The 12,486-nt window shown below is 36.5% G+C and overlaps 1 protein-coding gene across 1 annotated transcript in view; it reads left to right on the top strand.

Annotated features, from left to right (window-relative positions):
- Positions 1 to 12,486, top strand: part of CTNNA3 (catenin (cadherin-associated protein), alpha 3) — a 2,468,838-nt gene that overhangs the window by 1,750,961 nt on the left and 705,391 nt on the right. Inside the window, exon 11 of the mRNA XM_006835815.1 lies at positions 6,809 to 7,009. Within this exon, the coding sequence (XP_006835878.1) occupies positions 6,809 to 7,009 (201 nt within the window). The remainder of the gene's footprint in view (positions 1 to 6,808; positions 7,010 to 12,486) is intronic.

Raw genomic sequence — 12,486 nt, 5'->3', positions numbered from 1 at the left:
TCAATTGTGTGGATCATGACAAGCTATGGACAACGTTGTAAAGTATGAGTATTCCAGAACACTGAATTGTGCTCATGAGTAATCTCTACATGGACTAAGGGGCAGCTGTTTGAACAGAACATGGGAACACTGAATGTTAAACTCCTGTAGGTTTTGCCATTGATGCACCATTACCCTGCTTTGGGAATTAAAAGAAAATCCTTTACCTCTGAGCACAGTACTGCTTTTGCAAATAAAATGTGGTTCTGCTTACAAACTATTCTCTGGTTTATAGATTTATAAAATTCAACCTTGAAGATCTAAGCCAGTATATTAACTTTTTGGTCTCACTGGATTACTAACTACTACTTTTTTACTTTCCCTAGGGCAATAAACCTGATGTTCTAATCCTACTTTAGTTATGAAAAAAATGTAGAATTAAGCAAAAGTGTATTTAATTTAAAAAATGCATTTAGAAACCTTATGCTTCTATACTTCTTACAGTGATTAAAAGTAAAATTAGCCAGAGACATTTAAACAATAAAGTCCCTTTTAGTTGAAAGCTCATTCCTTTATCATCCTGTTTATTAGTATTTTCTAACATAATAGAAATTTGCATTTGCATTTTGTGATAGTTGTAATATGACGGATTGAACTTGATAGTGCTTAATCAATTATCTAAGGAGCCCAGTAGTGTAGTGCATTGTGAGCTAGGCTGCTAACTGCAAGGTCAGCAGTTGAAATCTACTAGTTGTTCCTGGGGAGAAGGATGAAGTTTTTATGCTCCTGCAAAGATTTACAGCCTTAAAAACACTGTATAGAATTACTGTGAGTTGAAACTTATTTGAAGGCACACGATCTCCACCATGTAACTCAGCACTGTGAAACATGCAAATGCAGGGTTTGCAACTAAGACATTTAATCTGTAATTCCAAATAAAAAAAGTTGACACTCTGAAACTTGAAATACAAATCTAGTTTATGTGGTAAAGCATATCATACTAAATGCACTCATCCTGTAACAAAACTTTTTTCATTCTCATTTTAACGATGTAATTGTTGTGTCTGATTCCATCTATAGTTAAGAAAAGTAAATTAGAGGTCATTGTTCTTGTTATGTGCCATCAGTCGATTCCAACTCATAGTGACCTTATACAGGGTTTTCAAGGTGCAGCTGGTGATTTTGAACCACTGAGCTTATAGTTCAAACCAACTTTGTGGTCCTCACTTATCATACAGTGTCATGCTGGAAATCCAAGTTACAGGTTGAGCCCTTAAATTTTTTTTTGTTGTTTTATCTGACATTTAGGTTCATACTATCAGAAAAGCCTTAAGAAATACATTGCTAGGAAATTTTATAGGCGGTAGATGGTGTTTTCTTTTTTATAGTATTAGGGGGGTCACATAACTACACACAAAATCCAAACCTTTAATGAGACAGCTTTAAGTATTAAATTCATTTGAAATAAGAATAGCAAACAAAGCATCGTGGTTTAGCATTTAATTTAATGTTATTGTGCACGTGTGGGAGGTGCCCAACTTATTTATTTCCTTTTTCTGGTATTCTATGTTTAGAATTTCATGCAAATAATCATTGCTAGCTTTCTGTGAAACATTCAGGGTACTGGGAAACTGTCACAAGAATGTAAAATTTGCAAACCTCGCCTAATGTTTGTGCTATATTTAATTTTAATAATTCCAAGGATCATTTAGTCATCATTTCCTCAAATTAAGCCTGATTATGTGCTTCTTTTCTCTTAGTTCATGTTTGTTTGTTTTTCCCATTGCCTATGTTCATATTGTGACCCTCTGGGTTAATGGTGCTGAACTGCACAGTTGGTTTGAACTGCAAGGTTGGAGGATCAAGCTTACTAGCTCCTCGGAAGCCCTATGCAGAGTCGCTATGGGCCTGAACTAACTTGACGGCACTTAACAACAATAACATGTTCTTGTTGTATTTTATTTCTCAGATATAATCTGACCCATACAGTTCATGAATCTTATTAACTCCACAATTTCTGATTGTGTTGTGTAATCACCACACGAGGGGGCTTCAATTGACTCATGGAAAAATTCCATTGTCTTTTATTCCATTTTTTCCCAAACTTTAGACGCCACCTCAGACAACCTTCTACAAGTCCAAACAGAAATGACCCAGAACAATTCTTGTTATCTTTGCAGTCTCTGCTTTAAATCATAAAACATACTAGTGAGTGTACATATCATTGTTATATAGAAGAGATAAATATTCAGTTCAGTGTGAATGAATATTCTTTATACGTTTTTCTTCTGCAAGATTTACTGGAAATGAATTACTTTGTGGCAGTTATGATTTCATCTTTAATTAAACAGAAATTATAGAGTTTGTTAGACAATTAATCTTCTAAGAATGAGCTTTTTTTTCCCCCAAGTAAATATCCCTTTTCTTTTGCAGGATTGAACAAAAATAGCTCTGCATTCTATAGTCGAATACCACCAGTGAATGCATATTTAGTATTTATTGTGTGTTTATACATATGCATATAAATGTACTTACATATTTAAAAGTATGTGTCCTGGTGTGGTGCTGTGGACTAATGCGCCAGACTGCAAAGTCATTTGAACTGCAAGGTCGGTGGTTCAAGCTCATCTGCTGCTCCTTGGAAACCCTTGATAGCACTTAATAACAACAACAACAACATATATGTATACCTGTATCTGTATTGGGAGTCCTGATGTGGTGCTGTGGGTAATGTGCTGGACTACAAAGTCAGTGTGAACCACACAGTTGGTTCAAGCTTACCAGTTGCTCCTTGAAAATCCTGTACAGGGTCGCTATGGGTTGGAACTGGCTCAATGGCACTTAACAACCACATACATTATATTGCCTACAGAGCCCTGTGGCTCAGTAGGGTAAGCATAGGATTGTAAACAAGGCCACGCCTACCAGCTGCTCCATGGGAGAAAGATGAGAATTTCTGCTCCTGAAGAGATTCAAAGCCTCAGAAACCCTCATACACAGGGTTGCTATGGGTTTAATATACTCAGTGGTACTTAACAACAACTGAAATATACTGTATTTGGTAGCACAGTGATTCTGTAGGGGATAGGAACACAAAATTGATGGCTCAAGTTCACCAGCTGCTCCACAGGAAAGAGATGAGGTTTTCCACATCTTGCAAGATTTACAGAATCAGAAATCCTTATACAGTAGTGCTATGAATTGGAACTGAGCCAACAGCACTTAAAATCAACAAATATACTATATTTGTTTAAGAAGTGTAATTGAAAAACAGTGATATTTTAATGTGTCCTTGAACTTTGATGTGGTGCTGTAGGATAAGCACTTGACTGGTAACCACAAGGTCAGCAGTTAAAACTTACACCTACTCTCAGAAACTCTATATAGGTTCATTATGAGTTGGAACTTGATAACATTTGGCAATATAACAACAGAAATTATATATATATATAGAAACTTTTCTATTCTATCACCTGTATGCTACTCAGATTTGAAATCTAATGTACATGGCATTAGAATCTAAGCTAATAAATTATATAAACAATTCTCTTGTTACTGTTATTAGCCATAGAGTTGATTCTGATTAATAGCAAGCCCATGCACAGCCGAATGGACCACTGCCTTGTTAGTCCTTCACAATTGTTACAGTTAAGACCATTGTTGTGGCCACTGTGTCAGTCCAACTTGTTGGGGTTGTTCTTTTCATCTGACCTTCCACTTTACAAAGCATGAAGTCCTACAGGAGTTGGTCCCTACTGACAACATGTCTGAAGAATGAGAGATGAAGTGTTTCAATCCTTGCTTTGATGGAGCAATCTGGCTGAGACAGATTTGTTTGTTGTTCTGACAGTCCAAGGGACTTTCAATAGTCTTCCCCAACAATATAATTCAAATGCATTGTTTATTTATTTATTTTAAGGTCTTTCTGATCATCCAAATTTTACATACGTGTGAGGGAATTGAAAGTACCTTGGTTGGAGTCTGTTGGGTTAGTCCTCAAACTGATGCCTTTGCTCTTGAAGATTTTAAAAAGGTCTTTTGCAACAGATTTGCCTGATGCAATATTTAGTTTCTTAATTTCTGTTTCTATGAGTTTTGATTCTGGATCCAAGCAAAGTGAAGTCTTTGACAACTTCAATCTTTTCTATATTCATCATTATGTTATTTATTTGACCAGTTTTGAGGATTTTTATTTTCCTTATAGTGAGGTGCAATCTGTATTGAAGGCAGCAGTTTTTTTTTTTTTTTTTTCTTCAGTAAGTATTTAAATCCGTTTCACCTCCAACAAGCGGGGTTGTGTCATCTGCATATCACAGGCTGTTACTGAGTCTTCCTCCATTCCTGATGCCACCTTCTTCTTCACATAATCCATTTGTCTGATTATTTGCTCAGTGTACAGATCGAATAAATATGGTGAAAAGATACAACCTTGGTGCACACATTTCTTGATATTAAACCATTGAGTATCCCCTTGTTCTATTCAAATGTCAGCCTCTTGTTTTATGTACATGTTCCTCATGAGCATAATTAAGTGTTCTGGAGTAACCATTATTATCACAATGCTATCCATATCTGGTTATGACCCACATAGTCAAATGAATGCCTTTGCATAGTTCATAAAGAACAAGTAAATATCTTTCTGGTATTTTCTGATGTCAGCCAAGATCTGTCTGACATCAGCAATGATATCTCTAGTTCCAGATCCTCTTCTGCTTGGATTTCTGGTTTCTGTCAATGTATTGCTCCAACATTTTTGCATTATCTTCAACAAAATTTTACTTGCATAGAGTACTGTTTTATGATTTCCACATTTTTTTAGTTCACCTTTCTTTGGAATGGGCACAAATAGTGATTTCTTCCTATCAGTTGGCCAGGTAATTGTCTTCTGCATTTCCTGGCATAAATTAGTGAGCCCCTTCAGCCTTGCATCAGTTTGTTGAAACATTTCATTGTGTATTCCACCAATTTGTGGAGTCATGTTTTAACCAATGCTTTCAGAACAGCTTGGATTTCCTCCTTCAGTCCCATTGGTTCTTGATTAAATGCTTCATATTCAAATGGTTGAGCACTTACCAATTCTTTTTGGTACGGTGACTCTAGTACTTCCATTTTCTTTTGAAGTATTCTGTATTATTCAATATTTTATCCATAGAATCCTTCAATATTACAATCTAAGGCTTGACTTTTTTCTTCAGTTCTTTCAGCTTGAGAAATGCTGAATGTGTTCTTCCCTTTTGGGTTTCTAATTCCAGGTTTTTGCACATTTCATTGTAATACTTTACTTTGTCTTCTTGAGCTGCCTACTGAAATTTTCTGTGCAGATTTTTAACGTTCTCATTTCTTCCAGTTCCTTTAGTGTCGCTACACTCAAGAGCAAGTTTCATAGACTCTTCTGACATCCATTTTGGTTTTTTCTTTGCCTTTAATATAACCTTTGTTTTCTTTCATGTAATGTTCTTGATGCCATCTCACAAGTTTTCCTGTTTTTGGTCATTAGTGTCTAATACAAATCTACTGTTTAGATGGTCTCTAAATTCAGGTGGGATATGTTCAGGGTCACATTTTGGCTCTTAAGAACTTGTTTTTATTTTCGTCAGCTTCAGCTTGAATTTGCACATGACCTTGTTTGGCTGGTGATATTGAACTTCTCCATCATTTCTTTCTACAGATATAAGCAATTTGATTCCTGTGTGTTCCATCTGGTGAGGTCCACATGCATAGTCACCCTTTATGTTGAAAAAATATATTTGCAATGAAAAAAATCATTGATTTTGCAAAATTCTCTCATGAGCTTTCCACCTAAAGCTGTATTTTCCAACTATAGATCTTTCCTCTTTGTTTGCAACTTTTGCATTCCAGTCAACAGTAATTAAACATGTTTTCATGTTTAACCAATTTAAGACTGAAGAAACTGATAGAATTTTTCAATTTTATCATCACTAGCTTTAGTGTTGGTATGTAAAGTTGAATAATAGTGGTATTTATTGGTCTTCCTTTTAGGCATGTGGCTGATATCCTATTATAGACCGAATCTACTTCAATATAGGTCCTAAAATACTGTTTTTAATAATGAATGTAATGTCATTCCTTTTCTGTTCATCATTTCTAGTATAGTAACCATTTGATTATCTTATTCAGAATGGCCAAGACACATCCATTTTAGTTTACTAGGATATCAATCTTTCTGCATTCCATTTTATTTTTAACAACTTTCAGTTTACCTAGACTCATTCTTCGTATGTTCCACATTTTGATGATTAATGTATGTTTCAAACTATTTCTTCTCATTTTGAATTATGCTCAGTCAGCAAATGAAGGCCCTGGAAGCTTTGTTCCATTTAAGTCATGACGGTCAACTCTGTTTTGAAGTGGCAGCTTTTCCCAGTATTATTTCAGGTGCCTTTCAACCTGGGAGGCTCATCTTCTGGCATTGCATCTGCCAATAGTCCACTGCTAACCATAAGGTTTTCAGTGGCTAACTATTCAGAAGTGATTTGCTTCTCTGCCTTCCTAGTCTCTCTTAGCCTGGAAGCTCCACTGAACACCTTGAGTCCCCCTGTTGGCATTTAAAATACTGGTGGCACAGCTTCCAGAATCAAGGCAACACACAAACCACTACAGCTTGACAAGCTGACAGATAACAGTGGAGAAAAAAAAAGTTCCTTAAAGTAAAGTTTTACATTTCATATATATATTCCCAGTATTCACTGTTATTCCCAGTATTCACTGCCTTTAATATAATAAATTAATATAGATTATAGCTAGATTTATATGATTAAAAAGTAAGTAGATTAACCAAAAGCCTCTACTTTAATCTGTTTCCTTACAGAAAGCCATATCCTGGAAGATGTCAACAAGTGCATTATAGCCTTGAGGGACCAGGATGCTGATAATTTAGATCGTGCTGCTGGTGCTATCAGAGGACGTGCAGCCAGAGTGGCTCATATTGTCACAGGTGAAATGGACGGTTATGAGCCAGGGACATACACTGAAGGGGTGATGAGAAATGTTAACTTCCTTACAAGTACTGGTAAGTCTCCATTGCAAAAACAATGCTATTGTTCCTGAGTTTAAAACTACATAGCTAGCAAAAATTCACACATATCGTTCTTGGTTTGTGTTGCTTGTTTTCAAATAGATTGCTATACTATCTAAGAGATGTTTATATCCTGTGGTTATGTGATTTGGAATTTATCTCTAAGAAGTAAATATATTTATTGGCAAAAAGAGTTATTTTATAAATATACACATTATGTATATATATAGTATCCATAGACCTTCATCATTTATGAATGTTTATTAATTACCCTAGCTATAAGGCATTATAATTAGCTCAGATGTAATATTAAGTATATTATTGTATCCAAGTCTTCATTTAACCTTATTATTGGGAGTCCAGGTTTGTGTTTGTGTTGCGTAACTTGAACAAGCTTGTCATATGTTTTCAGAGAAATGTTCCCTACCTTCATTTGCAATCTGATTGCAAAATAACATTTTGTTCTTGCACATAATCTTCTGGTTGCTTGAGAGATATCAAACTAGGATTCTGGTTTCGTTACAGTGCCCAGCTTAGTGTTTTTAAAAGCAGCCAGCAAAATGTTTTGTTTGGAATCACTCAGCAAAATAGTATTCTTATTTAACACTATTGTTGCTATTTCTCCAGGAAACTTAAAGAAGTGAATTTATATGGATTTTCAAACAATAGATATGATTTTAATGAGGACAGTAAACTATTTTTATTTCTTATTACATTCTTGTTTCCTGTGTAAACTCCTTGTGAATCTGAAATACTCTGATTGTGTTGTTTTATTAAATGACTCCTAATATGTGGTGAAGGAGTCCTGGTGTGGAACTGCAAGATAAGCACTTGACTGCTAACTGTAAGGTAGGTGGTTCAAACCTATCTGTCACTCCTTGAAAACCCTAGACATCAAAATCAAGTCGATGGCACTTAACAGCATAGGGTGATCGCATACTCGTGATTCCTAAATACTTGAAATTTCATACATAATGCATTGCTCCTAGACAATAATATTTTTATGGTATGCATGTTGTTGTTATATGCCATGGAGTCAGTTCCGACTCTTAGCGACCCTGTATAGGGTTTCCAAGGCTGTAAATCTTTATGGGAGCAGAAAGCCTCATCTTTCTCCCATGATACAGCTGGTAGTTTCAAACTGTTGACCATGAAATTCACAGCCTGATTCGTAACCACTACGCTATGCTCCTTATGGTATTCATGGGACATATTAAATTTTACTGATATCTACAATATTTAATGAATAGAGTAGAAGTATCTAGTTTGGGTTTTTTTTTTTTTTTTTTTTTCAATTAAGAGAAATACATTAACCATTGAATAGACTTAACTAGAATCTAGTCCTAAAGTGCTATGATATAAGGCAAGCTTAGCAGCTTTGCATAAAGGCAATGATTTGTTTTGTTCCTATATTGGCAATTCAAACAATGACTGCCCGATATTGGCACATAGTTTTCTCAGGAGCTCAATAAAACTATTTCTAAAGTAATAGTATACATTGAAAATTTACTGAGGACAGATGGGGAAGTATGTCTACAACTATTGATATTAAATTTGTATTTCTGTGTCCAAGCCCCCCAAAAATGTACCACTGTCACAATAGGACACATAGTAATTGTTTTCATAATTAAGTAAAAGAATATATATATATATACTTGCATATATATGAAAGTAACTCCAATGCTCATCTATCAGTTTGTCATACTCTGGTAGCATGTGTGTTAATGTAATTCTGAAAGCTTTAATAGCAGCAGGTTTACACATGGTAGACTGGGTACAGTGGAGCTTCCAGAATACCACAGATCAGGAAGAAGAAATAGATAGTACACTTCTGAAGGATTAGGCACTGACAACCTTATTAATAGCTATGGACCATTGTCAGATATAATCGAACCCCTCAGATCGGAAGGCACTCAAAATATGACTGGGGAAGAGCTGCCTCTGCCAAGTGGAGTTGACCTTTAATGATGTGGATGGAGCAAAGCTTTCAGAACCTTCATTTGCTGATGGAACATAACTCAAAATATGAAGAAATTGCTTCAAATATCCATTAACAATCAGAACATGGAATGTTGTAAGTATGAATCTTGGAAAATTGGGAGTTTCTAAATATGAAATGGAATGCATAAATATCAATGCCCTAGGCATTATAGTGAGCTGAAATAAACTTGGATTGCCCATTTTGAATCTGAAATTATGTTGTTTACTATGCTGGGAAAAAGGAGGTCTGGTACTGTAGTTGTTATGAGGTGGGCTGCTAACCTTAAGGTCAGAGGTTCAAAACTACCAGCCTTTACATGGGAGAAGGTGAAGCTTTCTGCTACTGTAAAGATTTAAAGTCTCAGAAACCCTACGTAGGGTTGGAGTAGACTTCATGGCACATCACCACCATGCTGGGGAAAACAAACTGAATATGTACGGTGTTATATTCATTATCAACAAAGCACAACAAAAGTGAATTCTATCAACTTCTTCAGTCTGAAACTGATCGAACATGCAGTTAAGACACATTGATATTTACTGGTGGTTGGAATGCAAAAGTTACCAAGAGGAAGGATCTATAGTTAGAAAATACAGACTTGGTGATAGAAATAAAGCCGGAGATTTCATGATAGAATTTTGCAAGACTAAAAATTTATTCATTGCAAATACCTTCTTTAACAACAAAATCCACTATACATGTGGATTTTATAAGATGAAATACACATGGATCAACTTGACTATTTCGGTCAAAAGAGAAAACAGAGAAGCTTAATGTCATCAGCTAAAATGTGGCCAGGAGTCAACTGTGGAACAGATCATCAGTTGTTCATAGGCATGTTCAGACTGAAGTAGAAGAAAGTTAAAATCCAGAAGAGCAAAAATCCAATCCTGTGTTTATCCCTCCTGAATTTAAAGACTGTTCTAAGTACAGATTTGACAATTTGAATGCTAGTGACTGAAGACTAGACAAGTTTGGGTTTTATCTCAAGAACATCATACATGAAGAAATAAAAAACTAATTAAGAGGTGCTCCTGACCCAAGCCATGGTATTTTCAATAGCTTCACATGCATGTGAAAGTTGGTCAATGAATAAGAAAATTATAGGAGAATTGATGTTGGAGAAGAAGATCAAAAGTACCATGGGCTGCCAAAAGAACAAACCAATCTGTTTTGGAAGAAGTGCAGCCAGAGTGCTCCTTGGAGGCCAAGATGGCCATACTTTGTCTCTCATACTTGGGACATATTGTCAGGAGCGACCAGTCCCTGGAGAAGGATTTTATGCTTGGTAAAGTGGAGGGTCCACAAAAAAGAGGAAGATCCCCAATGAGAGGTATTGGCACAATGACAGCAGCAGTGGACACAAGCTTAATGATTGGGAAGATGGCAGTGTTTTGTTCTATTGTGCATAAAGTTGCTATGAGTCAGAACCAACTCAGTGGCACCTGACAACAACAATCAGGGTATCTGGTAGTAAAAAGAGACTAAAATTCTTCCTCCAACATTTGAACCCATTTGAGTCCTGGTGTGGTGCTGTGGGTTAATGTGCTGGACTGAAAGGTCACTTTGAACCACCAGGTCACTGATTCAAGCTCACTAGCAGTTCTTCAGAAACCCTATACAGAGTCACTATGAGTTGGAACCGACTCAACAGTGCTTAACAAAAACAACAAATGACTTTCAAGGAGTTATTTAGAATGATAATCAACAAAACTGGCAACCGTGTAGGGAACCTGTGAGAAATTCTCAAAATAGTCCATCTTTAGGAATAAAGGGCATATGAGATTGCTATAGCAGACACAAGTTGTTGATTCACACCCAGGGATATATAAGCAGGAAGAATTGGGTGGAGGAGGGGAAAGAAATCTGTTCTAGGACTAGAAACTTTAAATAAGAATCCAGTCATTAAGACCATTCAGGCTAGATTGTGGAAATGGAGGAGGGGCTTTTTTTTAAAGTTTTTACTGTGGATTGAGTAACAGTTTACAGGGCATATCATAAGTTTTACATTCAACAAATCATACACCTTGTTTAATTACAATGATTACAATCCCCTCCATGTACCATCAGTTAACAGTATTGTTCCCTATTCACTTTAGCTCTCTTTAAACATACACACACACACACACACACACACACACACACACACACACTCCGGCACATGTAATAATTTACACCACCAAAGGGCACATTCTGTAACTCTTCCTCCAGGCCGCCATCTCTTAGTCCCTCTCTTCCCATGAATCTAGAGTCCTCAGCTGCTCCCTCTCTGTGTGTCCCCATCTCTGCCTCCATCTCTGGTGTTGCTGCCTCCTGTGGATAAGGTCCCACATTCTGCCTGTGCTCTTCTCCCTTGATGGTCCTAGGGTCCTCTGTTTCTGGACTGTAAGATTAACTACTCCCTTGTTTTTGTTACAAAACTTCTACCTTTTTAATTGTGACAGTCTCAATTAGTCATGATAACAATTACTCACTATTGAATCATAAGAATCTTATCCCCATATCTTTTAACCAGACCCATCTTCAGTGGAGAAAATTTCTCCCCCCCACACACACACACTATTAAACTAAACTCCCCCTTGAAATCTTGTAAGCCAGTCACTTTGTGCCTTTATTGCCCCCTCATTTTAGGTAGCCAATGTCTAAGTTCTCTACTTCTGATTTTTTTATTTTTATTTGACGGTAGTGAGATTTCCCCATTCCTGCTTCTGAGATGGCTTATTTTATATGCATTAGAGTGCCAAGATTTTATAATAAAAGTTAACACTGAATAACAAACACATAATCTTCTCAGCATATTCTCTTACTGGCCTTTACCCAGACCCAGCAGGGGAAAAAAACAACACCCAACAACATTGTTTGGTAGACTTAAAGAGTATTGGTAGAAGAGCCATATGAAGACAGTTTCTGCACTGCAACCATGCCCTGCCAGAACAAATAGGTCTGTCTTAGATGAAGTACAGCCAGAATCCTCCTCAGAAGTAAGGATGGTTAGACTTCATCTCTCATGCTTTGGACATGTTAGCAAGAGATACTAGTTCCTTGAAAAGGACATCATCCTTCGTGAAGGAGTGGGTTATCAAAGGTGATGGAGACCCTCAATTAAATGGATCGACACAGTGGCTACAGTGATGGGTTCAAGCCCAATAACATCTGTGAGGAGGGTGCAGAACCCGTCAGTGCTTCATTCTGGTATCCATAGGGTCGCTATGAGTTAGAACTGACTTGATGGCCCCTAAAAACAATGAAAGCAGTAAGTAAAGTATTATGAAATTATAGAAACCTATTTTTAAAAAAACTGTATCAAAATGTGAAACTGTTGTTTCTCATCCATATCTTCCATCTAGGTCTATAAACTTCTGAAAATAGCATTTCCTTATCTGTAACCCTTCCCCCAAGTAATTCTATGTTCTCTGGTTAACATATATCTAAATGGAAGTTTGGGCTTTGCAAAAAATTACATCTCTCCTACAGCACTCTCTGATGAGCT

Source organism: Chrysochloris asiatica, unplaced genomic scaffold (genome assembly GCF_000296735.1).
Source record: "Chrysochloris asiatica unplaced genomic scaffold, ChrAsi1.0 scaffold00020, whole genome shotgun sequence".
Lineage (NCBI taxonomy): Eukaryota > Metazoa > Chordata > Mammalia > Afrosoricida > Chrysochloridae > Chrysochloris > Chrysochloris asiatica.
This window is presented reverse-complemented; position numbering and strand designations above follow the sequence as displayed.